Below are 21,371 nucleotides of genomic sequence, written 5' to 3'. Positions count from 1 at the left end.
TGCTGTTTTTATGCACAACATGGCTTTTTTGGATGTTTGCTAACGCTAAGCCCTGGTGGAGCTTTTGATATAAAAGGAATAGATAGTAAACACTGGAAGCAGGTTTGCAGTGATGAACGTATTATCAACAGAGAGCTGAGAAGCAGACAAATCCTTCAACACCAAATCCCACTGGTTTCATAAAGCATGTTTGAAGGTTTGACCTTGAAGTCACAACTGCATTCTTTTTTGGTGCTTAACTGTATACTATATTAATAAATATAATTTCAAAATACTAACTCAAAGATGACAAATCCAATACCATCTGGGGTTGTAGTCACAAAGCATTTGAATAAGGGTGCTTATTCATTATGATTTGCAAACAGATCTGCTTGGTAAATACAGCCCTGGTTTAGCTTCACTGGGCGTCTCCCCTGCAATGACCTTCAAATATCGAAGGTCGTTGCAGGCATAATGGAACGTTATTTCAAACGTGCCCAAACATATCCATTTACACTATGTCAGCTCAATCTGTGTAGTTGAAAAGGTGACATTGCCGTTTCTGTGGGCAAACCACAACTCCATCCAAGTCTGGTCTATTCGTGTTATATAGCATCATTCTGACAGCTTCCACTGTACCAGACATCCAGGGAAATGGTTTGTCCTCTGATGGGTTAGTATTCACGTGATTAGACCGAAACAACCATAGGTAATTTCTTTTTTGATTTGCATGGTATTTTCGACCAAAAGGAATCTCTTTTCGATGGGGGATAATGCTGAGGTGAGTGCAGTTTGAAACCAGTTTGTCAGAGCTCCTCCTCAATCGCCGGATAGAGTAGTAGGCTAACATAATTTTGCTCAATGAGAGCAAGAGGACACGAGAGGATACTAAATTTTGACCTGGCGCTCTACCCTTGACGTTCTATTTGCCTCTATATACGGTAAGACATAGAAACTCACACGTTTGTCAATTTTACGCGTATTTTAAATAGATTATGATAACTAAATGGCATAATTTGTCACGCAGCTTTGGAATGTTATTGTTTAAAGGTTAACCGGCAGGGCGATTGTATTGAAGAACAGGCGCACGTTGCAACAGCTGTTTTGCCTGTTTAGGCAGCTTGCCTGTTCCTCTTAGCTAAGATGACATGCGGATGTTTAATTGCTCGGTGTGCCGTAGGCTACATACGCAGGAGAAGGCCAGTTTTGCCAGTTTATTCTACTTCGTTTATTTAATGACTGACATCGTGAATCTCCATGTCTTGTTTTTTTCTTGAGATTCCTGTCTCTGAAGTTAAATCACTGCGGTTTGCAAAATATTACAATTAGCTGCAACTACAAATTAAACATTCTGCAAATGGATAGCCTTTTTAGAACAAACGCAAGCTGGGTGAAAGCCCTAGTGTGAAAGCTACAGATGATTTGACTTGGCAACTAAATCATTGGCATCCTATGCCGCAACCCAATCGTGTTGGTCTTCCCTTTAACTATAACCTTTACAAGGTGCCACTAAAGTTCGTTTTAGGTCGCATTTAGTGCATCATATCGCCTACAGGTCATATATAATTTAGTTGAATGTTACCATTATAGGCTTAATTTAAAAGAACATTTCTAATTATTCATTGTCTCAATCCAAGCCTAAATGTACTTGTTAACAGCTACAGAGAATGGTCCTGTTGCTACATATATTCAAAAAATATTCAAAATATAGCATTACCATCTATATTTTGATGATGAAATACTTGTTTCTCATGTTATTATTAGTCTGTGTATGGCTATAATCTGTCTATCAATTAAACCATTTATCGATTTTTCATTGTATTATATAGGCCTTATTATTTCAGACAAAATTAATTTGATTATGGTGTAGCTATTCTGTAATGTTACTGCTCTTGAACCTGTATTTCAGTATAGCCTAAGGTAAGTACTACATATTTAAAGCATAGAGGGCTTCATTGATAAAACATCAAACTACTTGCCCGGAGTCAGATTACCTTGTGGATAACATTTTTATTTATTTTCATTAGTGCATTTGCTAGCTGGTACTGTAGGCATTGGCTGGCAAATTATTTCCAACTTCTTTCATACTGGATGCAGAGACATATTGTGCAAAACATGCCTTTAATAGAGAATACTCTTTTCTCAAATTGATGTTTGATACCCATCTATCATCAAAAAATAAACTAACCCGTTCAGCTGTCTTTAATCAGCCATTATGAACCTCAGCTGTCTTTAATCATCCGTTATGAACCTCCATTAACTTTAGCATTTGCTTAATGAAATCAGTTTCAGTAATGGGAATCTAACATCAAATAAGAAGAAAGGGAAATTCCCCTCTAAGAAAACTGGACACTGGTCTCTAATGGGCTACATTCTGGTGATAAAACACACTTAAAAATAAAATGGCATGTGAAAGCAAGTTCTACATGATGAAGCTTTACTCCTTTTCTTGTTTTCTGTCATTCTATTGCAGACTAATATGAAGACATCGTTTGGGAAGCCAGACCCTGGAAAGCTTCTGGAATCCTGTGTTGTTTGAAGCCCAAGACAGCACCATGCATTGTGTCTGGTGAAAACCAGCCAATCCATTTCTATACCCAACTATTGAAAGTATAGACACACACAGCACATCGATGGGTTTGGACCAACCCTGCCTAGATACAGTGGTACAAAGGCCCTTTATGGGTACAACGTATAAGATGCATGGTCACCAGAACCTGCGTAGGAAGCTGAGGCCCACACGTATCTTGGGTTTTGTGTTCAGCCTAGTAGCCATAAGTGCTTTTTCCTTTTCCTTCAGTGCCTTGACCTGGGATTCAGAGTCCCCCTTGGAAATGCCTCTGCCCCAGGAGGCCATTCTTCAGTCTGGCCCAGCTCCCCACAGGACTCTACTTTCCACTCAGCACCAGAGGGACCCAAACATCTCAGCTGACATGCCTGTGGCCATGAGGTCTTCAGTGGATGGCAATGAGAGCCAGGGGGACTACCCCACAGACCTGTTCACTCTGGAGGAGAGGCGCCAGGGTGCTGTGGTGCTCCACATGTTCGGGATGCTGTACATGTTCATCTCTTTAGCCATTGTTTGCGATGAGTTCTTTGTACCCGCTCTGACAGTTATCACAGAGAAGCTGGCCATCTCTGATGATGTGGCGGGGGCCACCTTTATGGCGGCAGGTGGGTCAGCGCCTGAGCTCTTCACTTCAGTCATTGGTGTATTTATCTCTCACAGCAATGTTGGCATTGGGACCATTGTGGGCTCAGCTGTCTTCAACATCCTCTTTGTCATTGGAATGTGCGCCATCTTCTCCAGGGAGATCCTTAATCTGACTTGGTGGCCCCTGTTCCGTGACGTGTCTTTCTACATAATGGACCTGATCATGCTCATCTGTTTCTTCCTGGATAACTACATCTCCTACTGGGAAAGTATTGCATTGCTGTCAGCCTATGCGGCCTATGTGATCTTTATGAAATTCAACAGCAATGTGGAGGGCTTTGTGAAAGGCTGCATGAACAAGAATCAAGTGGTTGAGGTGGAGGTTCAGCCCAAGGTGAGTCTGTTAATCTATTTCCCTACATCTCTATTTCTTCATCTCCCTTTTCAATTCAATATTAACATCTCCTCAACCCCCCATTCTTTCAATTACTTCTGCCATTTATGTTTGTAGAGCATGGCACTTGTAAAACCAAGATTCATAGATTGATTCCCTGTGATACACACATGTCAAATGTATTGATGACTGACTGTAAGTCACTTTAGGTAAAATCTTCAGTTAAATGGCATATTACTACAATGTTGTAAATACAGCAGTTAAAGTCTCAGATCACAAGGGGATGTAGTATTGCACAACAAATGTAACCAAGAAAGATTGTGTTACCAAGCAACGGATAGACAGCTTTTATAGGAAATAACCCCAAACCCCACCATCCCACTGCACACTACATGCTGAGACACATAGCAAATAATTGTACAATAAATAGTGTTTTTTTAATTATTGAATTGGAATTCAAGATTAGTTTCTAACCTTCTCGTCTGAGTTATTTGAAAGCATTGAATGCTTACCCTGTATGAAACAATTTTATGCATGACATTATTATAAGTAGTCTACCACTTGGCATTGTGCTCAACTATATTGCTTCCCATACAGAAATCTAATATATGGCCATATACACTCACCTAAAGGATTATTAGGAACACCATACTAATACTGTGTTTGACCCCCTTTTGCCTTCAGAACTGCCTTAATTCTACGTGGCATTGATTCAACAAGGTGCTGAAAGCATTCTTTAGAAATGTTGGCCCATATTGATAGGATAGCATCTTGCAGTTGATGGAGATTTGTGGGATGCACATCCAGGGCACGAAGCTCCCGTTCCACCACATCCCAAAGATGCTCTATTGGGTTGAGATCTGGTGATTGTGAGGGCCATTTCAGTACAGTGAACTCATTGTCATGTTCAAGAAACCAATTTGAAAGGATTCGAGCTTTGTGACATGGTGCATTATCCTGCTGTAAGTAGACCAGCACCTGTATATTTTGACATATGTACATATGTGTTGATCAAACAAACATATGTTTACAACATACAGTGAGGAAAAAAAGTATTTGATCCCATGCTGAGTTTGTATCTTTGCCCACTGACAAAGAAATGATCAGTCTATAATTTTAATGGATTTATTTGAACAGTGAGAAATAACAACAAAATCCAGAAAAACACATGTCAAAAATGTTATAAATTCATTTGCATTTTAATGAGTGAAATAAGTATTCGACCCCTCTGCAAAACATTACTTCGTACTTGGTGGCAAAACCCTTGTTGGCAATCACAGAGGTCAGACGTTTCTTGTAGTTGGTCGCTAGGTTTACACACATCACAGGAGGGATTTTGTCCCACTTCTCTTTGCAGATCTCCAAGTCATTAAGGTTCCAGAAAGACTCGTCAAAAATGTTATAAATAGATTTTTTTTTTCTTAATTTTTTCCAGAGCTGTGTATGTACATATTTGCGCAGACAGGTGACAAATTAAAGGATAAATAACATGAAGTGTGAGGTGTGAGGCCACCACATTGCAACAGAGATGGTCATAATTTTTTTTATAAAACATAAAAATGAAATGATCATCTATTCTCCAATTAGTAATGAAGACATTCCAATTGAAGGAGAAACAAAACATGATATATGATAATTTTATTATTAAAAAAAAGTGATTTATTCAACAAAAATCATGTGTGCAAAAATATGTGAAGTAAGCTTACCAGATGGGGTTGGCATTCATCTGATTTATAATTTTTTTTGTGGCTCTTGGGAATTGTAAGGCCGTCCACTTCTAATTTAGTTTTTCTACTACACACATGATTTTCTCTTAATCAACATAAGGAATTGATATCCACAAACCTGTTATGTCAGATAAAACATGGTTCTGATAAGATAAACATTTCATGGTGAAATATTTCATTGCAGAAGGGGTTCACATACTTTCAAATAGCACTGTATATATTTATCCTTTGATTCAAAGCATGACATCTCAGAGAATAGAATGCTATCCTCAATGACACTGGAGGGCACAGGAAATATATTCCAAAGCAATTGGATACCGTTGTTGAGATTATCTAAATGGATTTAGGTTACTTTGTGACATAAGGTGGAAATTAGTTTTAGAGAGATGATCCCAGAAAGCTTTACTGTAGAGCGTTAACAAAATCAGGATTTATTTAAGTACATAAAGGATAGTTCATTTGAGGTTACACAAGTCTAGGAAACAAGCATCCAAGAAGACTATAGGAATCACTTTTAAGGATGTGTAGGTGCTCATTTCCAATTTAGATTCTGATAACAAGCAAATCAAAATGTAAATGCTTATTGGAATCTTTTGTCTATAGTGATGTATTTTGATATCTGCATCTAGTGAAATAGACCCAATAGAAATGCAGCATGGGCCACCATAGGAAAGCACATATACTGCTGCAGCATTGGATCTTATCTAATGCCCTCAACAACAAAAAATATCCTCTATATTTCACAGTTTTCCAGTCCAATGAAGCGTAAAAATACCTTAAAATATATATATATAAAAAAGTATTTTTTCTCCAAAGTGTGTAGGTACTGGCAAATACTTAGTAGTTAAGCATGTGTATTATGGGCACGTCTCAAACTTTCACTGTCCCAAACCTGCTTGGAGATGCTGTTTCAAAGTCAAGGCCATCATTTCTGAATTGGCCATCATGGAACTGGAAGGTATGGGTGATTTCTGCTGTAATGGCTTGCTGAGAAATGCTCTCAGCACTGTCCCCAGACTTATGTTTGAATTACTTTAAACTGCTTGTTTATGTTGTAAGAATAAATCTCTATGTATATTGTTATATATTTGAGGGTTGATAGGATGACAAAGCAAATGTTTCCTGCTTCCTTCTTTCTTGACTGAGAAATGTATTTTAAATATAAATCAGTCAGGTTTTACATTTCTGCTTAGCACTGTTACTGCATCTACACTACTTGTCAATTATCTTGTAAATGCTTTGGATGCTAAAATGACTTGTGCTGCATTGTTCATTGATACTGTTGATCTTGGTTTCTTGTTGAGGAAATTGTCATCAATTTGCCTGAGCTCTGCCACATGTATCAAGAATATCTTAGGGACAGAACACAGACTACTGTGTTGTATGGAGTTCAGTCTGATCTTCTTGAGGTACAGAGGTGTTCCTCAGGGATGAATCTTAGGACATGTTCTTTTTACAATATACATAAATGCTATTGGTCAATCTGTAAATAATTGTTTTTTACCTGTATGCAGACGACATTCTGTATGCTTACATTTCAACAATTAATGTAGCTATGTCCAGTTTACAGTATGATTTTATAGCTGTGCAGGAAGCACTTAATGATTTAAAGCTTGTACTTCATACTAGCAAAACCAAATACATGCTGTTTTTAAAATCACATCAAAAGATCTCCACTGGCTTACATCTTCACTCTTTGGATGGTTCTGTAATTGAACGGGTCCCTGCATATAAATACCTTGGAATTTGGTATGACAGCGACCTGTGTTTAAAAAACCAAACAAATAAGCTTGTTAAGAAGCTAAAGTGTAAAATGGGTTTCTTATTTAGAAACAGATCCTGCTTTTCTCAGGTGAGCAAGAAACTTTTCTGTCTGTTCTTGACAATGGGGATACAATATACCAAAGTGCATCTGATTTTACTCTGAAGTCACTTGATTGTGAGTGCCCTTCGTTATATAACATATGACAGTTATAATACTCATCACTGCATCCTTTACCAGAAAGCAGACTGGACCTCTTTAAAAATGGGTAGATCCCCTTATTACTCTGTTTTTGTATATAAAGCTCTTCTCCACATGCTTAACATCTCTGTTGACATGGAGAATTTCTAGTTAAAATACAAGATCACAGATTTACAGACTCCTTTTGTAAAGGACTGAGTTGGGTAGTTTGCCTTTTCATATAAACCACCTAATTTGTGGAATAGTATCCAATTGGAGCGTTGTTTGGATGCCTTGGTGTCCATGTGTCAATAAAAAAAAAAATAGTGATACATTTTTATAGTGAGGAATGTGTTTGTTTAATTGATTGCGATGGCTAATGGAAATAGTATTTCATTTGTTTTATTCTAATATTATTGTTCCCATGGCACACGTGTAAATGAGAGCTAGGTCTCAATGTGTCTCCCTGGTTAAATTTAAAGTGAAGTCAAAGAAAATATCGGCCAGTGGTTTCTGAGATATCACATGACTTAACATACTAATGCACAAGACGTTTGTACTAACGAGCAGAGACAGATCTAATGCCTCATTGATTTCACTGTGTTGGACATACATTTTCAGACAATAACATCTTTAGGTAATATCAATAATAATAACCCGGAGCCATGTGGTTTGGCATTTTACTACGGAGAATGTTGTTTCGCATTGTCTTGCTTGACGTTCGTTTGATTGACTATCTAAAAGATAAAAGTCAGGCTGTCAGAGTAGACGACATCCAGTCGGATCCACTTAAATTGATTTACAGGGTCCCACAAGGTTCCATACTTAGTCCATTGTTGTGCACTCTCTACATGAACAATATCGGTGATGGGAAAAGACAGAGTAAAATGAATCTGTACACTGATGACACTGTCATGTACTCTGCTTGGACAGCTGACCAAGCATTATTTCAGCTGGAGAATGATTTTACTACACTAAAAGGGTCTTTTTTACAACTTAAACTGGTTTTCAATGCAAAGAAAACAAGTGTTATGATTTTTAATAGGTCCAAAAAAAGCAGGTTGAAAATACACTTGCATTCACATGCTTAAGATTTGGCTAGATGATAAACTGTCTTTTGAAATACATGTCGATGAACTCTGTAAAAGGATAAAGATCAAACTAGGTTTCCTCTATAGAAACAGAACACTTTTTTGTCCTACACAAATAGAAAAAAGATGGTGAAAACTACTTTTATGTTGGTTATTGACAATGGGTATTTTATCTACAGTGGGGAGAACAAGTATTTGATACACTGCCACTTTTTGCAGGTTTTCCCACTTACAAAGCATGTAGAAGTCTGTTATTTTTATCGGAATCTAAAACAAAAATCCGGAAAATCACATTGTATGATTTTTAAGTAATTAATTAGCATTTTATTGCATGACATAAGTATTTGACACATCAGAAAAGCAGAGCTTAATATTTGGTACGGAAACCTTTTTTTGCAATTACAGAGATCATACGTTTCCTATAGTTCTTGACCAGGTTTGCACACACTGCAGCAGGGATTTTGTCCCACTCCTCCATACAGACCTTCTCCAGATCCTTCAGGTTTCGGGGCTGTCGCTGGGCAATACGGAATTTCAGCTCCCTCCAAAGATTTTATATTGGGTTCAGGTCTGGAGACTGGCTAGGCCACTCCAGGACCTTGAGATGCTTCTTACGGAGCCATGCTTTAGTTGACCTGGCTGTGTGTTTCAGGTCGTTGTCATGCTGGAAGACCCAGCCTCGACCTATCTTCAATGCTCTTTCTGAGGAAAGATCTGGCGATACATGGCCACATCCATCCTCCCCTCAATATGGTGCAGTCGTCGTGTCCCCTTTGAAAAAAGCATCCCGAAAGAATGATGTTTCCACCTCCATGCTTCACGGTTGGGATGGTGTTCTTGGGGTTGTACTCATCCAACACGAGTGAGTGGAGTTTAGACCAAAAAGCTCTATTTTCGTCTAATCAGATCACATGACCTTCTCTCATTCCTCCTCTGGATCATCCAGATGGTCATTGGCAAACTTCAGACGGGCCTGCACATGTGCTGGCTTGAGCAGCGGGACCTTGCGTGCGCTGCAGGATTTTAATCCATGACGGCGTAATGTGTTATTAATGGTTTTCTTTGTGACTGTGGTCCCAGCTCTCTTCAGGTCATTGACCAGGTCCTACCATGTAGTTCTGGGCTGATCCCTCACCTTCCTAATGATCATTGATGACCCACGAGGTGAGATCTTGCATGGAGCCCCAGACCGAGGGAGATTGACCATCATCTTGAACTTCCATTTTCTAATAATTGTGCCAACAGTTGTTGCCTTCTCACCAAGCTGCTTGCCTATTGTCCTGTAGGCCATCCCAGCCTTGTGCAGGTCTACAATTTTATCCCTGATGTCCTTACACAGCTCTCTGGTCTTGGCCATTGTGGAGAGGTTGGAGTCTGAGTGTGTGGACAGGTGTCTTTTATACAGGTAACGAGTTGAAACAGGTGCAGTTAATACAGGTAATGAGTGGAGAACAGGAGGGCTTCTTAACGAAAAACTAACAGGTCTGTGAAAGACGGAATTCTCACTGGTTGGTAGGTGATCAAATACTTATGTCATGCAATAAAATGCAAATTAATTATTAAAAAATCATACAATGTGATTTTCTGGATTTTTGTTTTAGATTCCATCTCTCACAGCTGAAGTGTACCTACGATAAAAATTACAGACCTCTACATGCTTTGTAAGTAGGAAAACCTGCAAAATCGGCAGTGTATCAAATACTTGTTCTCCCCACTGTACATGCTAGCTACAGAACTCACCACTGTAGCTTGTATCAAAGTATGGGCTGGACTTCGCAGTCCTTGAGATGAGAGCAACATGCTCTCGTGTTTGTAAAGCACTTCTAAATAAACTACCCTCTTATTTATCAACACTTATCAACATCAGAAATAAAACCAGATCTCAAGCCTGGATTACACTTGAGGCCCCTGCATTCTCCACAAAATTGGGTATGACTGCCTTTTCCTGTAATGTTCCTTGCTCATAGAATTGTCTGCAGTCCAAACTTCAGATGAGGACTCTTGTCCCCCTTGCCCATTTTAAACATCTATTGGAAGATTTTTATTTCTGTGTTGCTTGTAACTGTTTTGGTTAATGCAAGTTCTGTGCTATCACGGGATTGTAACTGTGTAAATGCAACAATCTGCTGTTATCTTTCTGTTTCCTCTGATTGTTTCATCTTAACGCATTTAATTAAATATATATTATTTTTACCATAACTGATTTTTAGTTTAGTGTTGCCTGTCTGTGATAATTTTGACAGATTTTTTGTTTTTACATTTTCTGTGCACTGACAAAAGTATCTAACTTAAAAGATGATACATGTTTTGATGTGTTGAAGTATGCATGGTTCGTCTGATGTATCGGAGTATCTGATGTACGTAAATCCTTCAGAGTGGTATGTCAGGCATGCTCTGATTGTACATGACTTGTATGTAACGCTTGACAGTAATCCATGATTTGTACTTTTGGGGGTGTTATCTGTATATACATGTATGCTCTGAAAACAAGTGCACTGCGTTCTTTTAGTACACGTAAGGGGCAGTGCAGACCTTGCCAGACCCAATACCTACTAAAAACATGAGAACATTGAGCGGGAATAACACCGGTTTAAAGCAATACACTTTGTTTTAGGGTCTTCTTTTAATTTTACCTGATTTTTATTTTTGTTACCTCTGTGATTATTTTAACTGAATTAGATTTTTGTTTTCTGTGCACTGACAAAAGTATAAAACTTCAAAGAAGCAACATGTTTTGATGTGTTGAGGGACCTTAAGCATGGTCTGTAGATCCCTGGGTTAGGCTAGCTGATGTACATAAATCCTCCAGAGTGGTACATCAGGCATGATCTGATTGTACATAACTTGCATGTAAAGCTTGAGAGTAGTACATTATTTGTACTTTCAGGGGTGTTATATGTATTTGATTTACAGGTGCATCTAAAAATATATATATATTGGGAAAAGTTTTTTCAAATCAAAAAGTGACACCTTCATATATTCTAGATTAATTACACATGAAGTGAAACATTTCAAGCCTTTTTCATTTCAGACTTGATGGTTAAGGCTTACAGCTCATGGAAATAAGGAGTGGTTAGAGAAGTGGACTTGCGAACTATAGGTCCCGAGTTCGTATCTCCTCGCCGGCAAAGTGAAGTATGCGTATTGGCGAAAACTTCGCTGGCTAAAACAAGAAACCTGAAAGTGTATACGGTTATATTGCGACCATTTCTAGTGACTGCTGAAAGGTGTAATGCCGTTGCGTAGTGGTTAAAGACAGTGCCTTTCATGTGGAAGACCTAAGTTCAAATCCATTGAGAGCAATGACATTTATTAATTATTTCTGGTAGATTCCACAATTCTGTAGTCTTTTCACTTGATAAAAAAGTTAGTTATCGTTGCCTTTATTGATAGTTATTGTATAAATGTCATTCACGAATGAAAGAAAAAAGTTTGTTGTTTTGGCATGAAATGAATTAGCTTTGTCAGATTCACTATCAATTGCTCAATTCTTATGAGTATTTCAGTAAATTAGTAGATACTGGTAAAGCTTATTACTGGCTAATACGCTGTTAAAACGGCCAGTGGCAAACACATTACATAGCAGCTATTTGTGGTGGAGATAAACTTAGTAAGAAGCGTTTAAGTCAGTTTAACTGTATCAATATCATTCACAAATGGCCAATTAACTGTTAAAACCGTTGGGCACCTTGTCCTGCGGGCATCCTAGCTGGCTGGTGAGTAGCAAGATTGCTCTATGGCTTGAAATTTAGGATATGAGGGTAGAACAAATTGGGACCCAGACAAAATTGCTACTGGAAAGGATGTGCAGTCAGGGCTGAAAGAAAAAAAGTAAAAATATGACTAATTACCATAAAGAAATTACAATAATGGCCTGTAGTAATGGTAATGTACAGCCAAATAACATCCGTTATGCAAGAATCTGATGATAAAGTTAAAGAGCAGACAATGCTATTTACATACATACATCTTCTTCCGCTTCATCCGGGGCCGGGTCGCGGGGGCAACAGTCTAAGCAGAGATGCCCAGACTTCCCTCTCCCCAGACACAGAGGCGTTCCCAGGCCAGCCGGGAGACATAGTCCCTCCAGCGTGTCCTAGGTCTTCCCCGGGGTCTCCTCCCGGTGGGACAGGACCGGAACACCTTCCCAGGAAGGCGTTCCGGAGGCATCCGAAACAGATGCCCAAGCCACCTCAGCTGACCCCCCTCGATGTGGAGGAGCAGCGGCTCTACTCTGAGCTCCTCCCGGGTGACCGAGCTTCTCACCCTATCTCTAAGGGATCGCCCAGCCACACTGCGGAGAATTTTCGGCCGCCTGTATCCGGGATCTTGTCCTTTCGGTCATGACCCAAAGCTCATGACCATAGGTGAGAGTAGGAACGTAGATCGACCGGTAAATCGAGAGCTTCACCTTGCGGCTCAGCTCTTTCTTCACCACGACAGACCGATACATCGACCGCATTACTGCAGAAGCTGCACCGATCCGTCTGTCAATCTCCCGTTCCATCCTTCCCTCACTCGTGAGCAAGACCCCTAGATACTTAAACTCCTCCACTTGAGGCAGACACTCTCCACCAACCTGAAGTGGGCAAGCCACCCTTTTCCGACTGAGCACCATGGCCTCGGATTTGGAGGTACTGATTCTCATCCCCACCGCTTCACAAACCGTCCCAGTGCATGCTGAAGGTCCTGGTTTGAAGGGGCCAACACGACAACATCATCCGCAAAGGGCAGAGACGAAATCGTGTGGTCCCCAAACCTGACACCCTCCGGCCCCTGGCTGCGCCTAGAAATTCTGTCCATAAAAATTACAAACAGAACCGACGACAAAGGGCAGCCCTGCCGGAGTCCAACATGCACTGGGAACAAGTCTGAATTACTGCCGGCAATGCGGACCAAGCTCCTGCTTCGGGCGTACAGGGACCTGACAGCCCTTAGCAAAGGACCCAGGACCCCATATTCCCGAAGCACCCTCCACAGGATACTGCGAGGGAATGCCTTCTCCAAATCCACAAAACACATGTGGATTGGTTGGGCAAACTCCCATGAACCCTCCAGCACCCCGTAGAGGGTATAGAGCTGGTCCAGTGTTCCACGGCCCGGACGAAAATCACACTGTTCCTCCTGAATCCGAGGTCCTACTATCGGCCGTATTCTCCTCTCCAGTACCCTGGCATAGACTTTCCCGGGGAGGCTGAGAAGTGTGATTCCCCCTGTAGTTGGAACACACCCTCCGGTCCCCCTTCTTAAAAAGAGGGACCACCACCCCGGTCTGCCATCCCAGAGCCACGCGATGTTGCACAGGTGTGTCAACCAAAACAGCCCCACAACATCCAGAGACTTGAGGTACTCAGGGCGGATCTCATCCACCCCCCGGTGCCTGGCCACAGAGGAGTTTCTTGACTACCTCTGTGACTTCAGCCCGGGTGATGGACGAGTCCACCTCTGAACCCTCATCCTCTGCTTCCTCAATGGAAGACGTGACGGCAGGATTGAGGAGATCCTCGAAGTACTCTTTCCACCGCCCGACGACATCCCCAGTTGAGGTCAACAGCTGCCCACCTCTACTGTAAACAGTGTTGGTAGGGCACTGTTTCCCTCTCCTGAGGCGCCGGACGGTTTGCCAGAATCTTTTCGAGGCCAGCCGATAGTCCTTCTCCATGGCCTCACCGAACTCCTCCCAGGCCAGAGTATTTGCCTCCACAACCACCCGGGCTGCAGTCCGCTTGGCCTGCCTGTACCCGTCAGCTGCCTCAGGAGTCCCACAAGCCAATCAGGCCTGATAGGACTCCTTCTTCAGCTTGACGGCATCCCTTACTTCCGGTGTCCACCACCGGGTTCGGGCATTGCCGCCTCGACAGGCACCGGAGACCTTACGGCCACAGCTCCAAGCGGCTGCTTCGACCAAGGCGGTGGAGAACATGGTCCACTCGGACTCAATATCTCCAGCCTCCCTCGGGATCCAGTCGAAGCTCTGCCGGAGGTGGGAGTTAAAGATCCCTCTGACAGGAGACTCGGTCAGACGTTCCCAGCAGACCCTTACCCGGATCCTTCTTCTATGCAGCCATGACATTGTAATTGATGCAGTATGTGGTCTGGCATTGTCATGTTGGAAAATGCAAGGTCTTCCCTGAAAGAGACGAGGTCTGGATGGGAGCATATGTTGTTCTAGAACTTGGATATAACTGTCAGCATTGATGGTGCCTTTCCAGATGTGAAGGCTGCCCATGCCACATACACTCATGCAACCCCATACCATCAGAGATGCAGGCTTCTGAACTGAGCGCTGATAACAACTTTAGTTGTCCTTGTCCTCTTTAGTCCGGGTGACATGGCGTCACAGTTTTCCAAAATGAACTTCACATTTTGATTCGTCTGACCACAGAACACTTTTCCACTTTGCCACAGTCCATTTTAAATGATCCTTGGCCCAGAGAAAACGCCAGCGCTTCTGGATCCTGTTTAGATACGGCTTCTTTTTTGTACAGTGTCCCAACTTTTTTAGAATCGGGTTTGTACAAGGTAAAATAAGAGACATTATCGACCAGTTAGCAACAATCAAAGGATATATGCATAAATAGCTGTACATAGGCCTAAAGCAAGAATGAATAACACATATGCTACAGCCTATTCATAGAAATAAAATTAATAGAAATAAAATCCAAGGATATCAATCAATCAATCAAATTTATTTATAAAGCCCTTTTTACAACAGCAGTTGTCACAAAGTGCTTTACAGAGACACCCGGCCTTAAACCCCAAGGAGCAAACAACAGTAGTGTTGAATTTCTTTGGCTAGGAAAAACTCCCTATGTAACCCCTCTTCAAGGAAAGACATTGCAGTGTATTATTCGCTAAATTTTATTTGTAACTTATTGATTAGCAGAGTAAAAGGATGATTTACAGTAGTCTACACTGTCACTCCCATGATCACCTCCCTCCGGGGAAGCTCGACTATATTGCTCCCTGTCGCCCTGCCTGTTAACCACGTCCATCTACATGTTAATTTTTCCGGTTGCCACTATAGCACCGCATTCACGGAACACCCTGTACTCACCACTAATACGCACACCAGATCCTCACTACTACAGCCTATAAATGCCCTTGTATTTGTCGGAGTCTTTGTGGAGTATTATTTGCTAGTTGTCCTTGTATGTAGTTTTTCTCGCCTAATGCGCTTGTTCCTTTGTATTAGTTCTAGTTGTTTTGGCCTTTTACGCATTACACTTTTCAGCTTAGTAAACCCTTGTTTCACCATTCATCCTGTGCCTGGGCTCCTTGCTTACCACACTGTGACATACATGAATAGGCCTAATGAAATTTAAAAATGTATATTCGATAGCAGAGCAAGAGGATGATCAAAGGATAACTTACAGTAGTGTCTCGCAGTGGCATTTCTGGTCGCTGTTGTTACGTTTATTTTTTTTGCGGGGAGGCTCAGGCATTGAAGCTGGCAGCTCAGAATCAGATGAAGAACCGACAACCGAAACGTTGATCTCAGAGTCTATTTCTATCTGACTCCATTTCATCAAAATTTTGCAGCACATGTAATGCTGTCAGGTCGTCGAATCGTTGGGTTCTGTTTGGCATGGTTAGCATCTAACCAGAAGTGCAAATAGAAGAGTGCCAAAAATGTACAAGAGAAACAATTAAGAACAGTATATGTTATAACTGGCATGTATGATTGTGCAAATTGAAGTTGCAAGGTGGCATGTGCAACTGAAATGCAGGGATAACAGCAATGAGGTTCCGAGGTAGACATGTACATGTAACAACTGAAAAATTATGTAAACAATGTACACAATTTCATAGAATTATTTACAGTAGCCTACATGAAAATATAGTAAAGTAATTTGTCGACTGTACTGATGATTTTTGTTGGTATTTCATATTGTGAATAATTATTTAGCCTAATACATTTGTAGAATCTTAATCTTCAGTAAAATAAGCAGAGAAAATTCAAAGAGAGAAGATAGGATGTGTATGCAATCTTGTCTCCTAATAAAAACAGTAACGGTGTAATAAGTTTGTTGAATTGGTATTGGTGATTAGTAAAGAATGTCTGGTATTTTGTTTTGTAAATTATTATTTAGATTTACTTTTTAGATTTACATTCGATGAATTACAAGGATGCTGAATCCCTTATTGAAAAATTGTAATGTGTGATACATATATATTAATTTGTGAAGTAGCAAGCAAGCAAACTTATTTATATTGCACAATGTGTGCTTTACAAAGAAAAAGCACCAGGCAAGCCTAGTTAAGCCGGCCCGCAATAGAAAGTCTTGATTGTGGCTGCCCTCTCGAGATTCGGTCTCCCACGTGAAAGGCTGTGTCGTTGACCACTACACCACAGAGTTTAACATTTACCGGGTCTCAGTATAGCCTCTTGACATTATGTAATTTCATTTCAAGTTTGAATATTTCATTAGACACCATTAACCATACCCGATACCGGACCCGATACCGGATAAGCGGATGAAGATGAAATGAGAGACACCATTAACCATTGCCAATTACTCAAAGGGTATTGCGTTGTTGTATATAAACATTAAGATATCCATAGCTTTTCGCGCATAAACTAAATCTGCAGTAATCTGATGATTTGCTACACAACCAACATTGTCAAAAAGTTGCAGAAACCCCCGTCATGCAAATGCACGTTTGCAATCGTGAACACCCGCCTAGAAATAAGATTTACCCCGCGCAAACGTAACCTGCGATTATTATGGTCACCAGTGATGGATTTTCAAAACGCAAATTAAAGAAATAAACGTATTTTAAACCTGCACTCTTTGCTTAAAGTAAATGACGAAAGCAGACAATGATAACCAATTAACACAATTTTCAGAGATGCAAAGCCAGCAAACTCACATGGCCTACCTGAATGGACAGAGTAGATGTGGCCACGTCAAATGCAAATATATCATTCTTTGGCAGTGCTTCCCAACACACCTTTTCCTCAAATGTTGTGGTAAATTCCATATAATGTTTTCTCTTGAAGGCAGCGCCATGATACAGCTATCTAACAAATAGTTGCCTAATCTATTAAACACTTTCTGTAAAAGGTCTTCAGTGCAACTTATCCTGGCTTGACAAATAAACCTTGAAACTTGAAAAAGATATAACGCCAGGTAGGCCTATTGCCTATCATTGTTCTGAGAATTATGCGTTGAGTAGATAACTAAATAACATTTTATATGACTTGGCAAATATTATTGAAGATATACTATTTATTTATTTATTTTTTACCAGCCATCCAACCAACCAAAACCGGAGAAATTTAAACTAGTGCTTCCTGCACGTCCACCTTTGCACACACAATGATCACACAAAACTGAGGTGCCCAATACATATTTTGGTTCAAATAACGTTTTTATAACATTAAATAATAAACTCAAACATACAACGTGTCATAATTATTTTGCGCACCTATTCTTTTTCAATTGAAGTAATCCGATTACAATGTTTTTGTTGGTAACATAACCAATTACAGTTAGTTTTTTTTTGTCTATCCTGAACAAATCCTCTTTTGCCACTGGCCGTTTTAATAGTTAATTAGCAATTGGTACAGTGAGAAAAAAAAAATATTTGATCACCTGCTGATTTTGTATGTTTGCCCACTGACAAAGAAATTATCAGTCTATAAATTTTATGGTAGATTTTTTTGAACAGTGAGAGACAGAATAAGAACACTTTTGTTTTTTGTCTGTCCTGAACCTCAGGCATAATGCGTTTTGACTTTTACAGGAGCCAAATGCAGGACCTGATGTTCCGTAGCCTGCGTCTCTAACCACTACGCTATTTAACAAGGGGTAGTCAGTCAGTGACTCGCTCATCGACTCACTCACTCAGTAAGAGACATTCGCTCTTCTAGGCCGGCTCCGCATACGCGGTCCGGCAAAAATATAAAAATACAATAGCTTAAAACAAATACTCAAATGAAAACATCAAAACAACATCATAACAATAAAACATTGAATAAGAAAAAAGAAAGTAGCCTATATAGTTTCTATTATGTTTCAATAGTAGCCTAATTAAATTGTTTAATTGTCATGGAAATCTTGTAAGTTCATTCAAATTTGATTAAGACTATTCATCTGGGAGTATCGCACATTCATCCATTAATGTCATGCATTCAGTGAGGGGTGATTATCACCTGGGTACCATTGGGTACCAATGTTAAGTGCCGTAGGCTGTTGGACGATTTTAAGTTGGAAAATGCTACTTGCAGCTAACGTTAACATGTTTTATAGTACTATGTCTTCACATGGCTCCAGCAACGTTATTGTCATGTATATATACAGCTATGGAAAAAAGTGACAACTGCACCCTTTTCTTTCCTTTCCTAAAAAATTGAAAAGGAAACTTGAGTGAGGAACAGAAGCGTTCAATTTGCAGCGGTCCTCACTCAAGGAAAGAAAAAGGTTAGGGTTAGTTAGCAGTGGTCTCCTAATTTGTTCTGGAGCTGAATTTACACGGTTCTCAAAATGTTGAGGTGGTTTACGCCTACACGAAACACAGACCTTATTAGAAAACCTTATTTTCCCTATGGAAAAAATGAATGGTGTAATGGCAGAAAGAGATGCTTTTCCATATGTGCTGCAGGGTTTTATGGGTATTATGAAAATTACAATTCATACTTTTTCAGTCTATAACCCGGCCGAGTTTAGACTAGTAGTACAGATGCCACGTTGAGATCTTTTGAAATGCCTTGTCTGATGTTGCAAGCTCGTTGCTTTTGTTTTCCCTATTGGACTTGGTGTTTAGGGTGGTTGTTTTTAAACAGAGATTAAACAAATGAGAAATTGTTTATAATTTCACTTTTTTTGGTCGAGTTCTATGAATACATGCCACTGTCTAGCCACCTTCTGGAATATATTGCATTTGATTCGAATTGACCTCCGGTTTAGACATAACAGTTTCAATTTGTTAATATGATGAATGTTCTTGGTCAGCCTCAATGGTCAATTGTATTATTGTTATTTACCCATTGATTTTTGCTCATATCATTTGTAAATGTTTCACAACTGTCTTTCACATATAAGTATGTAAAGAAACAATTTAAAATAAGAAAAGTAAGGGACTGGCAGTTCTGGCATCAAGAGCTGTCTACTGTTTGAAAGGATGTAACATTCCCTTTGTCCGTTCCCTTACCTACAATACTCTTTATTTGCTCTCCAAATACCACAATATGGGTTAAATGTATAAACCTGTAGTTTATATGTCCTACATATGTACTTCACAGATTAAGTTAGCCAAGGTCATACAGTAACAACAGGTAATTTTATTGTTTCTATTTATCCCTGTGTCTAGAATGCAATGATATTCTGTCACATTGCATCTGGCAAAGAGTGCACATTGCTCTCTAGGTTCGGGACATGAAATGGATAAAATCAGCAGTCGTTGTCAATTACTGGACAAGTCAGATATGCAACTCAGTTAAACCCTGCGGGCAATGCATAATACTATCAATACTTCATTCTCAAACAGTCTGTCCCTTGTTCCGCTTCATGCGTCCCTGCAAAAGTCCTATGTTGGTCATCAGTTGGGCACCATGCTGTGTTAACAAAGGGGCTATTTATACTTTATCAGTATGTTTTTGTTTGTAGTGCAATGGGTGGCAGTTAACTGATTCCATGCTCAAATATAATTCACAATATTCTATCCAACTAGTTAAGAACAGTTAATTGTACTGTACATTATCATGGCTTTAATATTGAAACTACGTGTGTATCGGAAAGTGCACTCACTTCTGGACACTTTGTGAAAGACAGTGAAGAATGTTTAAGGAAAGCAATGGTACATCAAGTCTAAATTATAATCGAGTTTGTAAATGCTGTGTGATCGATCCATGCCTTTTTGCAAGCACATAAATAATGATAAAAATAATGTGCTTAAAATAAGCACATTATTTTAAGGTATATTGATTTGAATCCTTTATGGCATTTGACTGCTGAAGAAAATCCCAAACTAAGTCTCATATGCGTATCTGGCATAACCTGTAATACAGGTTGATGTATTGTTCCTTGAAAAAGGAAAACAATTATATTGTTCCTTGAAAAATATAATGCCCACTTGCTGACATCAAATTCAAAATGGTCATGTATTTTTCCAAAAACAATAACATTTCTCAGTTTGATATGTCGTCTTTGTACTATTTTTAATTTCTATATGCATTTTACGCACCATTAAATTTTTTTGTGAAACAGGGTTGTAGTTTCGGTTTTTGTTACCTTTTAGTTCCTCTGTTCTCCCTCCGCCTGTGTTCTGCCTCCTGTTTCAATGTTAAACTAACAATACGATTTTTTCATGATACTTAGGCCACAATACGATAATATTGCAAGTATTTATTGTTGCAATTCGATTTTGCAGTATAGTTTTTCACTTTATTGTTTGTAATACATTTCTCATTGATAATCATACACATAATGAGAAATTGCAATAATGCACTATACCTCATTTTAATTTTTATTCAAATGTAATTTAAAACACGTGTTTCTGCAGTATGAGCAATATGAAGTGTTCATTGAATAATGAGAAACATTGCAAAATAAAATATTAAATAAAAATTCTATTAATTTTGATAGAATTATACCATAAATTACCCAATTAATGCATATACTGTGTATTGTTTGCTATATAATTTATTGTAATGTGATATATTGCTGCTTATTTTGCAACCAAATGTTGTGTCCTGAGTCTAAAGCAAAATCATACATTTACAGCTGCCCCAGAAAGGAGGTTACGTCTGTGAGAGAGGTCTTCTGTTGACATTTGCTTACTTGAATCTGACTACTGATAGCAATTATATTTTTTTGCTTGCAGTTGCATTTTAAACACAAATTTACATTGAAAAACCACCACGCATTTGAACAAAACAATGTGTATATACCCAGACAAATTCAATTCAGGAGATATTTAGGTAAACATTTTCTTGCTTTGAAAAGTACTCTGTCCGCATCTGAAAAACCTCTATACCGTGTACTGCTCTTAAGGAAAAAAGTGGTCGGCTCTCGCAGTGGCAGGAAATGTTATCCTGCACACAGGAAGTAATGCATTTGATGTATCAAACAAAGAGCGG

General features: G+C 39.5%; 1 protein-coding gene across 7 annotated transcripts in view; it reads left to right on the top strand.

Annotated features, from left to right (window-relative positions):
- Window positions 1–567: 567 nt before the first annotated feature.
- LOC105030661 (sodium/potassium/calcium exchanger 2) overlaps window positions 568–21,371 on the top strand; it is a 184,991-nt gene continuing 164,187 nt past the window's right edge. For 5 of the 7 annotated variants that reach the window (XM_029117898.2, XM_029117901.2, XM_029117899.2 and 2 more), the window contains exons 1-2: window positions 772–920; window positions 2,453–3,527. In XM_029117898.2, the coding sequence (XP_028973731.1) occupies window positions 2,613–3,527 (915 nt within the window). In that variant the 5' untranslated portion in view covers window positions 772–920; window positions 2,453–2,612. The other 2 variants (XM_029117896.2, XM_029117897.2) reach the window with 2 other exon arrangements.

The sequence above is a fragment of the Esox lucius genome, chromosome 24, assembly GCF_011004845.1.
Source record: "Esox lucius isolate fEsoLuc1 chromosome 24, fEsoLuc1.pri, whole genome shotgun sequence".
NCBI classification, from domain to species: Eukaryota; Metazoa; Chordata; class Actinopteri; order Esociformes; family Esocidae; genus Esox; species Esox lucius.
The sequence above is the reverse complement of the archived record's forward strand: the minus strand, read 5'-3'. Positions and strand labels throughout refer to the sequence as shown.